The sequence below is a fragment of the Furipterus horrens genome, unplaced genomic scaffold, assembly GCF_987537825.1.
Source record: "Furipterus horrens unplaced genomic scaffold, mFurHor1.1.pri manual_scaffold_4, whole genome shotgun sequence".
Classification (NCBI taxonomy): domain Eukaryota; kingdom Metazoa; phylum Chordata; class Mammalia; order Chiroptera; family Furipteridae; genus Furipterus; species Furipterus horrens.
This window is the reverse complement of record NW_028327174.1, coordinates 42,462,040-42,482,587: the sequence shown is the minus strand read 5'-3', so window position 1 is coordinate 42,482,587 and position 20,548 is coordinate 42,462,040. Positions and strand designations below refer to the sequence as shown.

The window sequence follows — 20,548 nt, the reverse complement described above, 5'->3', positions numbered from 1 at the left end:
TAGAAAAAAATATTTTTTTGAAACATAACTTCTGCAGTTTGGTCACTTCCTGAGGTACATCCAAGAGTGGCAGACTCACTTCCTATTACTTAACTGGCTGTGGTTCCTTCTCTTTCTTGCCGGATTTAGGTTGTGGTCCTGAGTCCTTCTTAAACACAGGCTTAGTAGGGTCTGCACTCCAGCTTGTTTTTAACAATGGTTAGAGCAGTTCTTGTTAGTCCTCTTTCATCTCCATTTCCTCTTTATTTTTGTCTTCCCTTTTCCTTTTGGCTTCTTTTTCTGCTTTTATCTTTGTTGCATTTCCCTGTGTTATACCCTGGCTGGTTTGGCTCAGTGGATTGAGCGTCGGCCTGCGAGCTAAGTGTCGCTGGTTCGATCTTCCAGTCAGGGCACATCAGAGAAGGAAAACTCTGACTCCAAAAAACCTCCGCTGCCTTGTGGCATACCTCTTCAGGGGAAAGGCTAAGGGAGTAAACCCCGACAGAAAATCCGGAGCCGGAGTCCCTAAGGCGCTTTGACGTTGTAGTCAACACCGGCAACTCCTGCGTCGCACCTGAAGCCAAGCTGTATTGACTCCGTCTTTCCCTTGGACCCTTCAGCTGCGAAGAGAGGGGGGGTCTGCTGCATGGGCAACAGCAGACCCTCCATATCACCCTGCCCAGGCTCTGTAGCTTCAGCTTCACTGGAGAGGACACTCCAGCGTCATCGCAAGATGTCGATTCAACACGGGAGGAGACAGATACCGTGTCACTCCCGAGTCGGACTGCACAACCATTCTTGGCGGTGCAGATAGACTCTTAAGAAGCTACACCATCGTCTCTCGAGACGGACGGCTGCCGACGACGATTTCCCTGTGTTATTCCCTAATCTTTAAATCTGTTTTATGTTTTAAGTAAAATACACCCAAGGCCAGTATTTTCCCATTAGCCTAGCTGGCCCTTTGGATTGACCTTGAACTTAATGATGGTACTGTCTGCTTTAGTTGTTTGCCCTGACTTTAAAGGTGTACTTTTAAAGTAGCCAGAAAAGATCAATTTAATTTTATTTCCCCCTTTAATTATCTTAGTGTTAGAATTTTTAATCTGTCTCAAATATAGTCTGGGTTTAACCATTCCAATATCTAAGCTAAAGCAGTTCAGCAGGACAAATTATTTTTGTAGGCTTGAAGCTAGTTTTATATTTTCTTAACATATTTTTCTTAAATCAAGAAAAACCTTTTCCTTAAAGGTTTTAGTAGCTTGCCTGTTTGAATTTTTATTATCGGACAGAGAAAAAAATTATTGATGTAATCTACTTTTATTCATCATATTCATGAATGTTCTGTTAATCAGATTCAACATGTGGATAACAGTATTCAGTGAACTAGAATTAAGCTAAGTAAAGCGGAATAAAGTTCTAACTCAAAAGCTATGATAGTCTTAATTTTCACTGATAACAGTGAAAGATACTTCAAGGTTGTGGGTCCTTTATTTTTAGTGTAGTTAGTAGGGCTACTACTGTTTCCCTATCTCATGATCAACTGGTTAAGAACCTTAACTCCTTCTGCATCAGGTTCTGGGGATCAGGACATGGGTATCCTTGGGAGGCCATCCTTCTGACAGCCACAATGTGGGTATTTTTTCAGCTTTATAAATAATATTGTGAAATAATGATGCTTTAATTAACTTCCTTCCATATGAATCTTTAGTTCCATCTTTATTTTGTAAGGTAAACAGATGACCAACTTTTTCTGGTAAGTTAAATAATATTTTACTTATTTCTTTATTAAACATAACTCCAGATGTCCTGTAAGTTATGTAATATTCTACTTATTTTTTTATTAAATATAACTGCAGATGTCCCATGTTCCTAATTATTGCCTGGTTTAGGGTTTTAAATGTGATATAGACATATATTAGTATTGGGGACTGGTGTTAATTTATAGGTTGTAGGATTTCTACTTACATGTAACAATTTTCTTGCTACTTCGAGAAAATTGTGGTTATTCTGTAGAAATATAAAAATTCTTGGCCAGGGACAAGTTAGAAGGAAACCTGGTAAAGCTATGAAGAATTATATTTATTTTTCTATTGAAATTATCATATGGGATTTTTGTAAAATATTGACTAATACGAACAAGAAATGAGGTTTTAGACCTTAAAAGTAACATGTTATTCACCACTAAAGCATAAACCCTGCCTGTATTCACTTCAGTGTATGATAGTGTATGAGTACCTTAAATGCATTCACACTCTAATAATTATAACATATAGGGTAACTAGTTAGAGTACAAAATTATATTTGTATTAATGTATCTTAAAATTTATCTTTTAACATAAAAATGCACAAGGATCCTCCAGTACTTTAAATGCTGAAAGAAATATAACATCCCAAGAGAATAAAGTAATAAATCAAATGCCTAAGGAAAAATTTAGCAACAAATATGAGATTGATAAGATTGATTTGGGGCATCAAATTGGTAAATATAAATGATAAATAAGAAATTAGATAGATACAATCTACAGAAAGAAGGAATAGACTTAATAAACTTTAGAGTGAGCTGGCGTCTGGTTGGCCTTTAGCAAAAGTAAGAGCAGTCCCTAGTTTATATTTGTAAATATTTCTAAAACCCCAGTATCACAGCTAACATTTAAATTCTATTATTCAATATGGGAGAGTTTTATTTTATTGACTGAATCTCCGTTTGTATTGAAAAGTAAACACTTTGAACTATGTGAAAGAAAAATAGCCGAGTATCTGTGGTTATTTGAAACTCTGCTATATTTTAGTTGTTTTTATTCAAATACAAGCAAATCACAGATGTATGAGTCAGGATATAAAATTAAATCCCATAAATTATTAGTATTATGTTATAAAATTTTGATTAGTTTGTAAGAGTTCCAAATAGAGGAAAATACCATATTTAAGGGATCTGATGGTAACTAATTTTTTTGCTTTGCTACTGTGAACATCCTTAACTATGGACAAAAAACGATCATGGAAAGTGAGTTCAGTGCCCTCTTGAAATTTTGTTCTGTGTGGCAAAGGGTGGTTATTTAAAAACAGGGTGTTTTACATGCTGTTACAATTGCACTAATTCTAAGTATTTTACCAAGTTCTGTGTATTTTAAGTAAAAAACCTAGATGAAATATATAAGGTTTTCTCCCACGGACAAGCCAAGCTGCAAAACTTGGGCATTGGAGGGCGCGCACCTAAATGGCACGGCTCCTTCTTCAGAAAGACATAGATCCTCGCGGGGTGGCCACGTCCGCCCAATCAGTTCATCATTTGATACCTGCCAGATCAGGCTCCTAGAGTTCCCAAGCACTCCATTCACAGGGCGAGAGTTGGGTGGGGATGTGCAGTGCAAAGCAGGAGCATACTTAGTTTTGGAGGTTCCTGAAATGAGAAGAAACAGGGGCTGCTCATCACTGGTGTGTTGGCGCCACTCTCCTCTGGCATCTGCAAGGAGCCGAAGAGGGGCCTCAAGGATAAGCGCATGTTTCTTGGCTCTTTCATCTTTGTAATCAGTGGTGCTGTCACTTCTCTGCTTTCCTTGCCAAGAAGAAAGAACTTCTAGAGAAAATTTTTAATGACTTAAACTATAACAATGACTTTCACAACAGAATAATGGTCACTTTCTCATGGAACTGGATCATGTAACCCAGGCCTTAGCTGTGGTCATTAAAATAGAAGCAGCTGGAAGGAGAAGGAAGCCTACCCTCTGATACTTTAAGACAATTTTGTTTTTGCTCAATATCTAATAATTCCTTGCCCAGCCATCACTGTAATAGAGGAAGAGAGGAACTTCACTTCCCTGTTTTCTCATACATTTGTAAAGATGCCTGTTTTATTTATTCCTCCTTAAGTCTGCTTTTTAAGTTTATTTTAATTGATTCTAGAGCTCTCAGGAGAGCGAAGTGGGATGGGCTGTGAGCCTCTGGGACAGGCTAGTGCTCTGAACCCCTCAGGGGGCAGCATCGGTCTCTCTTCGATCAGGACCCGCCACTCTTCTGCCTGTCTCTGCAGGTCTCCAAATGCTTTTATGACTTCTATATTTTATGAATTTCACTGTAAGTGACAACTTATTTAGCAGCAAAACTGCTAAACTAGACAAAGGACTTAACTATAAAAAATGAAAATACTTTTTAAAGTATATTTTATTGATTATGCTGTTACAGTAGTCCCAATTTCTCTTCCCTTTGCTCCTGTCTGCCCAGTACCTTGCCCCCCCTTCCCTCGGACAGTCCCAACCCCCTTAATTCTTTTTATGCAGAAAAAAAAATGTAAACAATAAATATGCCTAAGGGGTTTATGTTTTGCCCCGTCTGTAAGGTGAATAGCTGAGTAAGAATTTTTATAACATCTCTTTGGGATCCTGGGTATGTATGAGAGAATGTAATGTAAAACTTTCATGTTGAGTTCATTACACCCTAAAATGCTTAGCATTAAGTCTTACCACGTTTGCATTTTGATAGGATGTTTGTGATGATTGATAAAATACAGGTAAAGCACATCCGGACACTACTTGGCATATAGTAAGGACTCATTTAATGTTCTCCTTTTCCTCTTTTATCAGGAGATGAGTCCTGCCATCAGTTCCAACTCTAAAATTGAGTTTCTTGGACTCCAAAAAATGCTTAGTAAATGTTAGCCATTATTCTTGTTGTTTTCTTCCTCTGTATTTTCTCATAAAGCAGCTTCAGATTTTTATTGTAAGGAACAGAAACTCTACATGCATAAAGGAAAGTGGAGAATTAAGACAATACCATCAGTTCAAATACAGAAAAAATTATTTAACTCTAAAGTATTTTCCTAATTCTTCTGGATTTTCAGAATTAGCTAGATGATTTCAGTGCTTCTCTGTAGTATCCGAGAATTAGAATGTTTTTCATACACTATTCCCTCAATAAAGGAACAGTGAGCATTGATAATTGCTTTTCTTCTTCGGTCATACTTTACGTGTACACATAGGCAGATTTTTTTCTGTCATTTGTGAAAAGTCCTGCAGTTCTGCTAATAATTGAACAAGCATGTCCTGGTGTCACATGCATGTACTTGGAATGAGCCACGTGCAGCTCTAGGGCTTTCCATTTGAATATCAAAGGGCATGGTGCTGTCCCTGAGCCAGCATCAAGGGAGCAGCCTGTTTACTATTTAATAATGCTTTGGTGTGTCAGGCCTTTCTTTGCAGTCTTTTCTGCCCATGGCTGCTGTAGCTCAACTAGTTCCTCTGCTGTTAAAAAGAAAGAAAGAAAAAAAAAATCGATCAGCTTTCTTTCCTGATATTTGGAAAAGGAAAAATAAAATTTGTCCATATTAATCCGAAAGTCTTTATTCACTTCAACCTTTCTTTACTCAGAAAAAGTTTGAGGGCTTAATTAGAGAGGAAGTAAGGTACAATAAACTTTAAAATTCATGATTTAGGTAATAGGACAAAGTAAGAAAAGATATCATGATTTATATACAAGAAACTTGCTGTAACGAACTAGGTCACAAAGCCTGTCTGTTTTCAAAGTCTATTAGACTCTCTGGAAGCAGAATCCAGGGTAGAGGTGAGTGCGTAGGGGTCAGCAAGGAGGATGGGACAGGCAGGAACCTTGCATTTATTACAATCCATAGATGATTCTTATTCACAGTGATGTTTGAGAATCATGTTGCTCTAAATGTTTTAGTAGCCAGTACAGGAAAGGAGAGCTGTTTTGTTACATGAGTCATGATGTCCCTGAGATAGAAACAAATCAGTTGCCCCAGAGCAGCCTAAGAATTCCTTCTTACTAAGACTAGAGTGAATTTCTCTCTGGGTGCTTTGGTGCTGATATAATATTCATTAATATAATCTACCTTTTCATAGAAAGTTTATTGTAACAACCTAAGTTCGTAGGTATTGAATTGACATCTGTAACAGGTAAGTCATGCCATACAATTCCTTCATCCACAGTATAGCAGGAGAAGGAGCAGGGAAAAAAAGAATTATCTCTGTACTCACATGTTAGATGATGAAATAAAATAAATTACTTTGGTGCCTTGTTCACATTATTGTATTCTACTTCCCCCACTTGTTCTTGTTCTACAAGCCCACACTTTTCATTAAGAGATGAAATCATCATTTGGAAAGTTGAAGAGTGAGCATATTAGGGAATTCCAAGTACAGTCAGTCTGTGTGTTGTTCCCAGGCTTTGGGAACTGAGCAGTGCTGTTGGGCTTTATAACATCCTGTCCCTCCGGTGTGCCCTCTTCCCCTCCATTCTTGCTCTCACCGATCCAGAGGACACGGCTGTCCAGTAACTGACTGCATATCTTAACTGGACATTTGCCAAGCTTGATTTGCAGTTCTTCCCTCGTGGTAACATAGAAACAGGGATTTATGCCTGGGTCTATGCTCCAGTGGATGGAGCTCCTTTTCCATTTACCATGGATCCCCTGCATCAAAGGCACAACTTAAGTATAGTTACGTTCGGATCATTCTCATCTCCTGTGAAACCGAAATCAGGAATGCTCTCCCTGGCTGTACCATCCATCTCTGACACTCCAGTTTTTCTAGTTGGTAAACCAAATAGGTATTTGTCATCCTGACTATAACGTCTAATCTCTGAGGTTCTCAATTCTTCGTGTAAGATTCTAGAGCTGCTTTTAAATGCTTTCCCAGACTAAACCCATGATAACTAACATCCTAAATTCCTGGCCTCTTTGTATTTTTGTATTCCTAGAATATGAGAAGTAGTAATACTGCTAATTGACACTAATTATTTGAACTGTTAGGTGAAATTAATCACTGCCTTTATGTTCCAGTGACACTTTACTCTTCCTGGTGTCCGTGAACCTGGCCCATGGGAGTGTAGGTTTTCAGTGTGTGGCAGTCTCCTTCAGTGGAATGTGGGAGCCTGCCCTCCCAAACAGCCCGAGACATTACTTGTCTTTTTACCTCCCACTGATTCTGAAACCTCGTAAGCCCTGAATAAGTGAATTTTAATTGCATGTAATCTCACATTCAGTCATCATTATGTACTTATTTTCCATTAGAACATCTATTACTCTTATCATGTCTAAATATTTGTTGACTTGAATAGATAAGTTGGGAATGTATTTCAGTGTCTTATTTGTAGTGTTTCAGCCACCAAGAAGTATACGGCATGGATTATTTCATTTAAGAAAATGCGAGTTTGGCAAAGAAAAAATTAAATGTCTTTCTCTGAAAACAAAACAAACATATTCCTTATGATTATTGTCTTGTTTGTTTTACTTAAAATAATAATGATTTAGTTCACCGAGTTGGAGGCTTATGGTGCCTGAGTACAACGTATAACATCTTCTAATCTACAAAGCTTTAATACTTTGAACAACACTTTTAAATAACATCTGCTGAAATTAGGAACATTTAAAGAAGAAAAGGCACCTAAGTTACACAACCCAGATAGAGTGTATCTTAACATTGTGTTTTTTTATTTGTTGCATTTTTCTTGGTTAATTTTAATACTTGAGGTTCTACCCTCTACATAGTTTTTTCATTTTGCTTTTCTCACTTTATTCTGCACGCTCTTGATCTGTTTTTTCAGTCTGATTTGACAGAAACTTGGAGTTATAAATAATGTGCATGAAAAGACCTATCTGCACAATCACAATTTTGTGTGACCAGGCTCCAAAAATGTTGCTTTTATGTAGAATTAAAGATTTTGCAAACTTTTGCTTACAAACAAATCTTGGAGGTCATTGCAACTTAAAGTACTGTTTTATTCCCTTTTGATAATGCTGAGAGCAGTATTTTTCATAAAGTAAATGCCATGACCTGCCCCTTTTCCTTGCTCGGGCTCTTAAATCTCTGGAGAGAAATTTTAACTAGACTGGCACCTTTTTCCCTCTTGCTTGCTTTAATAGGTCATTAGATGGCACGATGTGGAACTAGAGGGACAATAAATGATGTAAACAAAGACTAGTTTGTATCATTGTTTGGGTAAAAAGCTCACACTTATGTATAGCCATTATTTAATGCTCTTTTCACCAGCCTTGAGACCACCTGGGAAGTCAGGCTGGCCGGTGGGGTGGAAAGGAGCCTGGCTGGTCCAGGGACACGTGGTGGGGAGGAACGTTCAAGCTAAACCACTCAAAACGCAGCCCCCGCCCTTCCCTCTCACCCAACTCCAGGGGCTTATTTTTCTTTAAACCTGAATTGTTTGAATACTTAAAAAAAATTAACTATTATAGTTATTTAAGAGGTTAAATTTTAGTCATAGATGTACTAAAAATCACTGAATTATACTATTTAAAAAGGTAAGTTTTATTGTATCTGAATTGGATCTTAATATAAATTTTTAAATAAGGCAAAGAGAGAGAGAGATGGAATGCCATTCCATTCCTTGCTTCATTTCAATAAGCTTTCACTAAGCCTGCTTTGGCAGTTGCACAGGTGAATCACATATAGACGGTTTTATTGGGAGTTTATAGCCTGCTAGAGGAAGTACAATGTGTATCACAGTAAGCTTAATAGTAGAGGGAAAGTGCAGTGTATTGTAAGAGTGGTACAGATAAATAAATTGCTGAGGAAAAGCAGAAGGAAAAATTAACAAATTCCAGCAGCAAACATTGAAGGAGTAGAGAAGAAAAATATTTGAGTACTCATTGATTTTCTTTTTTTTCCCCATGAATTAATGTAGAATTGATCCGGTAGGTTGATGGATTTGGTGGTGGTGGGATGAGGGGGTACCGTGCTGATTGCTCACACTTTCTCAGTGGATGTTAGGCAAATTTCTCCTGAGGTTGGGTAGATTGGGACAGTGGAAAGGACAGAGATGCTATGAAATTACCTTCAGAGAGTTACAGAGTGTGCATCTTAGAGAATTTCAAGTGAGGTCAATTTGTGTGTTTTTGTCTAGAGCCTTTTAGGTGCTAATGTAAATGCACAGGGGAAAAAGAACTGAATATAAGTGAGCAGTGTTGGAGTCTATGACGAATATAACAAAGGGGGAACTGGCCAGGGAATTTGAGAATGGTGAAAGAAGGGAATTATAATGATTTGGGGAAGTAAGTTTACAAAGCAGTGTCTGCATCATCTGGAATCTTGTTAGAAATGCGAATTCTTGGGCCTAGAATCAGAAACTCAGGAAGGGGCTCAACAGTCTTTTTCTCCTTCTCTTTTTTTTAATCCTTAGCCAAGGATGTGTTTACTGATTTTAGAGAGGGAGGAAGAGAGAGAGGGAGAGAGAGAGAGAGAGAAAGAGAGAGAGAAATGTCAATCAGTTGTCTCCGGTACTTGAGACAACTGGTGACTGAACCTGCAACCTAGGGATGTGCCCTGACCGGGACTCAAACCTGCAACCTTTTGGTGGATGGGAGAACACGCCAATCACCTGAGCCACCTGACCAGGGCAGCATTCTGTGTTTTCACAGGCTCTCCAGGCAATTCTGTAGCACACCAATGCCTGAGAACCACTGATTTGGGAAATCTAAGCTACTGAAGGCAGAAGAACAGTTGTGGGAAAGGGGAAGAAATAGGTGATGATGGATAACTAACAAGTAGAGTGTAAGTATGGCTTAACATCTCTGTCAGAGTGAAGGATTGTGTGAGTGGAGAAATTCAAGTAAGTTAGCTGTGAGGGCGGGCAGTGCTAGTCAGAGACTAGGATACTTGATGGATTTTAGAAGTGGAGCAATTAAGAGACATATATTGTCTGGATGGTCTGTGTTGAACTCTTAGCATGAGTCACGAAAACAGGTATAAGGAGTGAGAAGAAAATGGCGAGGCAGGGACTGAAATCATCATTGAATGAGGACTGACTAGATAGTAGACCCATGGCTAAAGGAGGGTTAGAGGATGGTCTAGTGTAGTTCATTTCCTTCCCATCGTCATCCTGTCCACCTTCCTCGAGTACGTAGAATGTATGAGAACAGCCGGGACTTGAGGTCCAAGGTGCAAGAAGGTGGTGCCCTCATGTCACACTTAGTGCACTGGGCACAGTGAAAGAGAGTAGGAGGGGTGGATGAGAGGAAGATTGAGGCAAATTAGTGAATCTACAGGTTAGCATGGAAGTAATTGTCCAGTTGGAAATAGGGGGCCTGAAAGCTTCAGATTCCTGCTTGTTATGGCAATATTTGCCTCTTAAAACTGTTGAGGTAGTTTCCATAGTTATCCATGTTTTTGACTATATAAATAACATCCCAAGAGGAAAATGCAGTGTTTTCAGTGAAAAGAGCATCTTCTGTTAGAATAATTTTTAAATATGTAGTCAATGTATTTTGGCATATGATACTAGTAAATGTATTTGTAATATGAAGAACTAAACATTAAAAAAAGAACATAACTTAGATAATGGAGATCTTTCAGGGCTAATCATCAGCTATGCTCAGTAACTTCCAGGCTTCTCATTTACTTGGTCTTTATCCCAAGTATGTACAGGACCCAAAAGATTATTAAGACAAGATTCATAGATGAGTGTAGTATTTGGAAGCTATCTATAACACAGGTAGAATATCTTCTTTATGCCACATAGGTTAAAATAATTTTGACTAAATTTCATTTGTTAATTTGTCTTATTCAGAGTGGCTGCCAGTGTCAGGAAGAGTATATGCCATATCACTCTTACTCATAAACTTAAAGTCTTCCTAGTTTCATGCAGGAAGAACTTTATTATGAACGGAAAGTTTTGTTCTGTCAGACAGATAAAATTATCATTTACTATTTTGCCTTGGCTGCCAGCAGTTGCAGAGCTAGCTTGTATTGATTATGCAGCTCAAATTTTCATATAATTATCTTCATTTTTTACCTCCCATACTCTCTCTTATCAGTCTTTAATTTTTGTTTTAGTGATTCTATCATGTGTTTTTTATTATATACATTCTTAATTCCTTTTGGAAAGTCAGTGGTGGGTAAATTCAATTAATTCCACAAACAATATTTGAGTACCTAATTCTTGCTGTTAGTTTAACTCTGTTACACTGACAGTAATGAAAAATGTAGGGTCTGGCTTCAAGCAGCTGAAAAAAAAAACTTTTTCAGAAATTCATAGGAAATGCATTGGAACATAAAATATGTATTTTGCCAGACATTTAAAGTGCTCCTGTTTATTCTTTTATTGCTAGTTAAAAGTCATTACTAGGATAGATTGCCCTTACCAAAGCCTATTTTTTTCTAGAGCTATTTTGTTTTATTTAGATTTAAAATTCAGGCTGAAAGCTGGGTCTCACGTAATCTCCGAGATAGCAATGCATGCACAGTCTGGCCTTTTCTGTTCTTAGCCGTTCCAGAGACTCAGAAAGCTGGTCTCCTGTGAGAACACACTGCCGTCAGGCCTTTCAGCTTCCCTCTGAAATGTGTGTGGGAGTGGGAGCGGGCCGAAGGTTGTCCAGGGAAATCTTTGAAGAAGGTGATAATTTTGTCCGATAGGTATTATATGATGATTATGAAAAGAGAAGGCTTTGAGTTCAAAAAGAAAAGAAAGGCTTTTTCTGTTGTTCATATTGTTCTTTTATGAAGAAGACTCATGCTCTGTGTAACTTTTGAATGAATACCAGTCCCTTGAAAATTGAAACTACTACATTAAAGGCATAGAAGATTATAAATATGGTGGTAGCCAGTTTCACAAATGGGTTGGCTGATAGCATCCTTTACGAAAAAGTTGGAATTCACACATTTTAGAAAGTGAGTTAAATGTCTCTTTTCCCTACTCCATGACCTAACTTTTAAAAACTAGGTTTGCCAATTATTCTGACCTAGATATGTCATTCCCTGCCCATATGAAAGAGAATGTCATTATTGCCAGAATTTTTCTGGAACTGATTGCCCTGGAAGTGAGTGCCCTTGCCTTCATTCCTCACCTTCTAACTGTTCTAACTTGGTCTTTTGTGTATTAGCAGCACCTTTATATGACAGGCAGGATAATTTCTCCACCCTAAAATGTGGATGTCGATATGTTACATTATGTTGCAGCAGGAAATTTAAGGTTGAAGATTGGAGTAAATCTCCTAATCAAGTTACCTTAAAATAAGATCATGCTGGTCACCTGGGTTAGCCCAATGTGATCACAGAAGTCCTTAAATGTATACGAGGAAGGAAAAAGAGGACAGCAGAGTGAATGAAGTGTGACATGAGAGGAACTTGACCCCCCTTTGCTAGCTTTGACGATTAAGGAAGGGGGCCCCACAAGCCAGGGAATGCAGACTTCCAACACCTGGAGAAGGGAAAGAGACCTATATCCCAGAGCCTCCAGAAAGGAACCACCCTGCTGACGCTTTGATTTTTGACACCCAAAGAAACCGATGCCAGATTTCTGGCCAATAGAAAGAACTGTGAGATAATAACTTTGTGCTGATTTACGCAACTAAACTTGTGGTTAATTTGGTATGGCAGCAATAAAAAAGTAGCACATTTACCATGTTCAAGAAAAGGCGAAGATGAACCTCACGGCAGTCCATCCAGGAAAAGATTTAGTACGGGTGGAAGTCGTAGCTCATGCTGACAGGGAGAGAGAAGGGCATTGAATTTCAGCCCCTTCTCTCACTGTTTCCCATTAATACAGAAAACCTACAGGTGCCCACGGCCAGTGTAATTACCTGAAATAATCGCTTCAAAACAATATGTCTGTGCTTCAGTCTGCCCATGTGGCGATCATTAGAGCGATCTTTTGACAGAACAAATTTAATTGTGTTATTTCTCTTTAAAGTCCCTTTTGTGATTTCCATTGACTACAGATAAAACCTCCAACCACGCAGCATGGCAGTCAAGGCCCTACTGCAACAGAGGCCCCTGCTACTGCCTGGTGTCACACTCCTCCTCTTCTCTTTGCACTCGGTGTTCAGCGCCATTCTGGGAGGCGAGCACTGGCATCACATTTTGCACTTTTCTCTTCCGTACATGTCACTTCCTTCACCGCCAGTGAGCGTCCTGCCTGCCAGATCATCATACCTGCTGGCAACCCCCCGTGAACTCTTCCAAGATTTAACTCAATCGAGAAACTATTCACATCAAATAAAATTGTTTGGTCTGTCCTTTAGGCCACATTGTGAGTTGAACACCTGGAAACATTAAAATTATTTCTTTCTATTTCACTTTCTTATACTAAACTGCAAACTTCTTGAGGGCAACAACTGGGACCTTAGTACCTCACACAGCTTATATACAAGGTACTCAATACATAAACGTTAAGTGAACGAATGATCAGGTTACGTAATCTGGCCAGCACACCACAGAGATGCCGTTAGAACGCAGGTGTCGATTCCCAGGCCAGCCTGTGGTAACACACTGCCTCTAAAACTTAGGTACCATTTAAAATTTTTGTCTTAAATAACTACAGAACATTTTGCATTTTAAATAACATTCTGACACTCAGCAATTTATTTTATTTGATACCACTTCTCTTTCTATCCCTTAATTTAACACTTGCAATTTTGTGATTTTGTTGTATTAAAAGTAAAAAAAGAAAAATTGAAATAATCTCTGTTCTGTGTATGGCTCAATTTGCAAGACTTATTTTGTGCAGTGTATCTGTTTTTATCCTTAAAACATTAAGAATACTCTGCAATGTAATAGAATGGCATGGCAAGTATCAAATTTTTACATGCAGTGAGTCTCTATTGCTTTAAGTACGTAATTGCACAGCATAGGACGACTCCTACCTAACTTACAAACTTGGGTGACTCCTACCTAATAGTTTTAGTGAAACTGCTAGCTGCTCCTGTCCGTAGCTGTGGGCTGCAGTGCACTTTTGAAGCCTGCAGCCCTCTACCCACTTGCTTGAGCATCATTTCTTATTCCATAAAGTTCAAACTAAATTTATCTGAACACAGTCTGTAGTGATCCTTTCAACAGTCTTCATGTTAACTTCATGTTATTACTGTAGCTAGTCATGGTGGTTGTTTTTAATTTTAATTTTTTTTTTTTTTTGAGATCAGCTGAGTATTCTTATATACAAATAACTGTTTCGTTGAGTAACTACGAGCAACAAGTGTTTTAATCTTGCCTCGCAGGTACTACAGTGCAACCATTCTGCAGATGTCTGGTGTCGAAGATGACAGGCTCGCAATATGGCTGGCTTCAGTTACAGCCTTCACCAATTTCATTTTCACACTTGTGGGAGTCTGGCTTGTAGAGAAAGTGGGCCGCAGAAAGCTTACCTTCGGGAGTTTAGCAGGTACGTGCCTGGATGAGGATTCACTTATAAAATTTTCTTTAATGATGACAAGTTAACCTTCCAAAATACAATACCAGTACCACTTTCTGATACTGTGTTCTTTGCCAAACAATAGAGGTCTTCTAGACAACAAGTTTTTTAAAGAGAACTTATTGAATGTTACGTTACTAGAAACTAGAATGCGAGCAATACCCAGAATTGTCAGAATAATCTAAATCTACTGAGGGTACTGTTTTGCTGTTACTTGGAGTTCTGCTCAATGGTACCAAAGTGACAAGGGTAATTGCTTTTTGCTCTTCCTGGTTTGAAAAACTTGGTATCCATAAACTTACTTCTAACATATGTTTTATTTTTAAGTTTGGAATAATATGGAAGTAAATTTGGAACATTTTACTTCAAAGCTCTTTCAGTACTGGAATACTGGAACCGTGTAATTTCTTCTCAAAGCAGAGACAGACTGTCTTTGTGTTTGAACCAGGCAAAATTCTATGGTAGGTTCTGGTGCCTTAAGGTTGTTTCCTGTGATAGCTAAAGAAGACAAAACCTTTCTCACTTTCAAGTATCTTTTGCCTTTAAATTGTGCCCATTTCCTTTATTATTTCTCTGTAACGCAGAGGCTGTTTCCCTTGACAGAATGAGACCCATCTTTGCCATTGTCATCACATGGTTGTATAATATAATTTTAAAATCTTTTTCATATATAAAAGCTTATTCCTGCCTATCAATTAGCTATCCTCTAATGGCTCCTTTATAAGTTTATTTAGCGTAATGATACATTTTTCCATTAAAATCTAAAGTTTCCAGGCCAGCATTAATTAAATTTTATTTTAGCCAAATACACCTAAAGCATTAATCTAATAGAACTGCTTCAGGCGCTTGTTCCAGATTTGATGAGAAAATACATTCTGAGTTTCATGCTCAGTTATTAAGTACACACACTCTGTCCTAACCCTGGCTTCCGAAAGCATGGAATGCATCTACCCTCTATTCTTGCCTGAGCTGTGAAAGCCCCCGTGTCTAATAATGGAGGGTGAACTATAGTATCAGCACTGAGGGTAAGGAGAGGGGAAGGTTGAGTAAGAGAGAAAGGAATCAGGAATCACAACAGCCACGGGATACAGGAAAGGCAGGGAAGGGAGAGAAGGGAGGGAAGGCGAGAGGGGGTGGGGGAGCGAGGAAAGGTGAGGGTTTAAAATCCACACAGTTTTAAACCTGTTAAGGAAACCAGAAGTGTTTAGCCTAGGAAAAATGTCTAGAGGGAGATGTAATAGATAGATATCTTTTTCTAGCAGATGACAGATGTTATGAGGACAAAGTGAGGGTTTAAAAACCACACTTTTATAAACCTGTTGAAGAAACTAGAAGTGTTCAGCCTAGGAAAAAAGTCTGAAGGGAGATCTAATAAATATCTTACTGTAGCAGATGGTAGATGTTAGAAGGACATAGGTTTTTACTTAATACAAGAAAAATATTCCTAATAATCAGAGCTATCCAACAGTGAATTCGGTTGCTTTGTTAGGATGGTAAATTCTTAAAAAAAAAAAAGAATAGATGACCATCAGGTAGTGATGTGCTAAAAATAAATTTCTGTAGTTGGTCGGAAATTGGGTTTGCTAACTCCTGAGGTCCAGGTCACTCTAAGGAGAGATAACTGTCACTTTAAAAGTTTTTATATGGATACTCTTCCTTTTCGACAGGGCCTTAATATATTGCTACCTTAAGAAGTCTGTTTCTTGAATGGATTTCAAGTTTTCTTAAATTTGGGGTTTGGCCTTTGTGATCTGAGAAAACTGCTGATTTTGAGATCTGAAGAAAACCCCTCTTTGTAGCAGCATCTGCCCGTTCATTTGTTGGAATCCAATGAGACACTTTCTCAGCAGTTCTGCAGGATTTCGAGGTGCTGTAGAGCCAGACAGGGTTTGAATTGTGCGACATTGAGCAAGTTTCCATTCCTCCTCTGTAAACATCCTTGTGATGTGGATGATGCGATGACTAAAGGGATCCTGTAGGTATTACAGTGTTTTAGGAGGCGAAAGGCCTGGGTTTTTTGTCCCGGGTTTCCCCTTTATCTGCACATACAGATATAAATGACATGGTTTATGCAGTCTGGGCTTTAACTGATTAAATAGGTCCCACTTGAAGAACATAAGGACCAAGGGAAATGTATACCTTGAGAAGAAAACAGGGCTAAACAGCCATCAGTGTACACTCATCCCACCGTATCTGCAAGGGCTTGGTTCCAGGACCCCCTGCAGATACCGAAACCCACGGATGCTAAGTCCCTTACAGTAAATGGTGTAGTATTTGCACTGAACCTGCCTACATCCTCCCGTATACTTTAAATCATCTCTAGATTGCTTAGAATACCTCATACGGTATAAGTGCCTCATAAACAGTTGTTATAGTATATTGTTTAGGTAATAATGACAAGAAAACAACATCTGCACTTGTTCGGGTGTGCCTAACTACATAGCACACATCAACAGCAATGCAACTTTTTTGAAATTTTTTTCAGTCCTCATTTGGTTGAATCCATGGAGGCGAAATGCATGAGTACAGAGGGTCGAGGGTATTAGTATTAGTCCACTGTGACCCCCCAAAATAGATGCTTATTTCGCTTTCAGATTACAGTTGATTCTGGATTAGTCATATTTTTATTTCAATGCACTTATTTTATTAAACTGTATGTAGGTATATATTTGATATTCTAATAGACCTAAGTATTAGAACACTGTTCTATTTGAAATTTCTTAAATTAGCCTAAAATTTTAAACCTTTGATTTAGTTTTATTCCTTATTTTGTGTTTTTATTATGACTTTTTTATTTTTTTGGGTTAAAAATAGTGGGAAAACATATCAAAATAGCGTTTGAACAAGTATTTGTTCTTTAAAAATGATTACAAGTAAACTATATTTAGCAAGACCAGGACAAAACAAAAACTCTATACAAAGAAATATAAAACATATAGTTTATGAATAATTTTAAATGTAGGACATTTTGTGATGTTCTGACTTTCAGTGTTTTCAAAGCTTGCTCAGAGAACTGGTCTTCCTTGTAAATATTACAAACTTAATGACAGCCTCTTGATTCTTTTAATAGAAGGTTTATATCTATATAACTTGATTGCTAATAAATAAGAAAGCCAGAAACACAGTTATTTTCTCCCAGATATTTTGGTGGTGTACTCTTTCTGAAAACATCACTCCCAGGCTGTCTCCATCAGAATTCCCAGGGGTACTTGTTTTAAAGTGTGGATTCTTGTGCCCTGCCCCAGACCTGCTGAATTGGAACCTCTGAAGAGGGAGTCTGGGACACGTGCACTTGACACGTGCAGCTGATAGCAATGCACACAGAGTGTGCTGTGTTAGAGTGGCGGGCAGTGAAGTTAATTTTTAAGTATTTACTAATAATCTAAGTCCTGCACCAGGCAGTTAATGTGCCTTATTCCATCAGATATTTTTGAGAATGCTGTTTATCCAGCACACTCCGCTTCCTGTGAGAATATTGTTATGTAGATAATAATAACTTAGAGGATCAGGAGAGTTAATAGATTGATGATCATAACTTGCTGTGCAATGAACTATACTACAACAGTAAATATTTTTATTTAAACCTTAAAAGTTGATATCAGAAAATGTATCTCATTATGTAGATCATTAAAAACTTGGTCATTCCTTTCCTGTATCAGAGGTTCATAAACCTTTTTTTTATACTCTCTGGCTGATTTTCTGTCTGAGATTGTATCAGTCTTATTCTTAATATAATTCTCTACATCTAAATCAAACATCATATCTAGAGAGTATTCTTTGATCAAACAGCATTTTTTAAAAGTAATTTGTTTGAAGTAACGTTTTACTTAAAGTATCTACCAAGAAAAACAAAACTTAGAGCACAGCCCTTTTTGTTTATTCTTACAGTGGCTGGAACAGTTGTCAGAAATTTGAAAACTTTCTTATTTACCATCAGATGTCTCTCTAGGACTCATAAAATGAGCCTTATAAGTGATATACTTTAATCACCATTCTTAGTCCTTAAAATCAAAAACAAATATTCCACTTCCAAATACCAGTAGGAAAGAGACATGAATACATGTGTTATGCCATTTCTGGCACCTTAAAATCTTCACACACACAAAAGCTGCTATTTAATAAGAAATGCTATTTCAACTGCTTTTAAAATATTCATTTGTTACTTTTTAGGTTACTCATTTGGGTCTTACATGATCGAATGCCATTAGAACAATTCCCATGGCAGCGGAAGGAACGCTGTGAAAACCTATTGCCTTTCATAGTTCCTGACATGTTAGGCACTCAGTAATGTCGGTTACACTAATTGAGTTTGAGACTGTCTGCAATGCAAGGTGTCTTCTTTCTTTCTTTCTTTCTTTTTTATTTTTTTTTTTGGTTTGTTTGTTCTTTTTGTTTTGTTTAGAAAATATGTCTCACAATGAATGTGCTAGTGAGTTTTTATGATAATTTATTCTTATGAGCATTTTCATAATCCAGTGAAGAAAGATCAGGGTGTTTTTCAGAGCTGTGTCTTGCCAGACTCAATCTGCTTTGGAAGAGTATTGTCAACTAGTCAACTATTTTCTAATGTAAAGCTTTTTTTTTTTTTTTTTTAGGTACCACCATAGCACTCATTATTCTTGCTTTGGGATTTCTGCTATCAGCCCAGGTTTCCCCACGCATCACTTTTAAACCAATAGCTCCATTAGGTCAGAATGCTACATGCACAAGATACAGGTAAGATTTTTGTTATGATTTCCTTTCTTAAGTTAACTCTGAAAAATTTTTGTTTGCTTTGAACTTTTCTAAAATTTGCACAATGACTAGGAGCTTGTGTATGGGAAAGGTAAGGAAATGGAAAGGGTTGTGGGAAAGGACCACCAGGAAAAGGAACGGTTCATGCAAAGATCTGAGGGTGTAAGTGCTTAAGAAAAAAGTAAGTTCTTAGACACGATTCTGATGACTTTTTTAATTTTGGAAATTAAAAGTAGGGATGGATAGAGAATGTCTGCAGGAATACTTTTAATACTATTTTGGGTTATATGTGATTCATTGACATCTATATTCCAGCTGAAATAAATAACTTTAATCAATAATTAAATTTTGCCATGATGTACATGTTGGAAATAGTTGATTATGATCTGGATATTCTAACAACTTTCACTGAGTTCCACAGGTATCCCCTCATTCATTTAAGGAGAAAAGAAACTTTCCTCTCACTACTAGCATTCTTCCTGAGGGTTAGAAAGTGGAGAGAGAATGGTAAAGAGATTGAAATGTGTACTAATGGCCAGCTTTAGGTTTCAGAGCTCATTAAGTCTAGTGGTGTACACATGATATGATAAATGGGTGGAGAAATGGATAGTCAGGTACCCTGAAAAGTGCAAAACTGAATTAATTAAAGACTGTATGATTGGACAGATCAGTTAATATATCTGGCAGCAGTTTCAAAGCTTTTTACTTCATTTTAGTGGTTGAAAAGGCTAGCAACCCCTTTAAAACATACCGATAGAACACAACCTAGCTTAAAAATATATATTTCTTTAGCCTCGACTAGATAGACACAAGTCTCAAATCAGTGGAAATATGATTGCATTAACTCATTTATTAATGAGTAACTTATTAATTTTTAGTCATATACTTCTATATGAAATTACAACATTAACACTGATACACTAAATTCCCCCTGGACTCTACTTGGAGCTTCTTATTGAGCATGTATTCATGGTAGCTTCTCATTACAACAATGAGAAAGATACTATAAATTATTAAACCTTCCCAGACCTAAATTGTGATATGCACCTGTCCTTGGAAATGAATAATTATAGCTCTTTCTTTCTCTTACTAATTTTTATTTATTTATTGGCTTATTAATTTTTATAATCTTTATCTTGTTCTAAAGATGTCTTAATACAGGAAGTTAACCTTAGCATGCACTGTTTCTAGATGTAGCGATCTTTCTTTGGACATCCCACCTCAACTGCTAGAAAGATAATAGAGTTTTGTTCTACTTTTGTCTTTCTTGATAGATATTTTAAGTAAAATGTTTTTTAACACAGTTACCTCAGACAAATTATTTTTAAAACTTGCTGTCATTGATCAATATGGAATACTCTTTAGATCTTCTGTCTGATTTAGTTGTTGTGATTTAGTTTCAGAATAAGACTGACATAACACCGGTCACCTAAAGACAGAATGCCAGCTAGAGAGTATGAAAATGTTTTATGAACTTCTGATACAGGAAAGGAATAACTAAGTTTTTAATGATTTATGTAATGAAATAGGCTTCCTAATATCAGTGTTTAAAGTTTAAATAAAAATATGTATTGCTCATTGCACAGCAAGTTGTGATCATCAATCTCTTAACACTCCTGACCCATCTAAGTTATTATCCTCTACCAGATATGTCAAAATACAATTGGAAGGAGAAATGTTATAG

The 20,548-nt window shown here is 37.4% G+C and overlaps 1 protein-coding gene across 1 annotated transcript in view; it reads left to right on the top strand.

The window, feature by feature from the left end:
* Positions 1–20,548, top strand: part of SLC2A13 (solute carrier family 2 member 13) — a 293,233-nt gene that overhangs the window by 214,381 nt on the left and 58,304 nt on the right. Inside the window, exons 5-6 of the mRNA XM_090275514.1 lie at positions 13,937–14,100; positions 18,726–18,846. Of these exons, the coding sequence (XP_090131640.1) occupies positions 13,937–14,100; positions 18,726–18,846 (285 nt within the window). The remainder of the gene's footprint in view (positions 1–13,936; positions 14,101–18,725; positions 18,847–20,548) is intronic.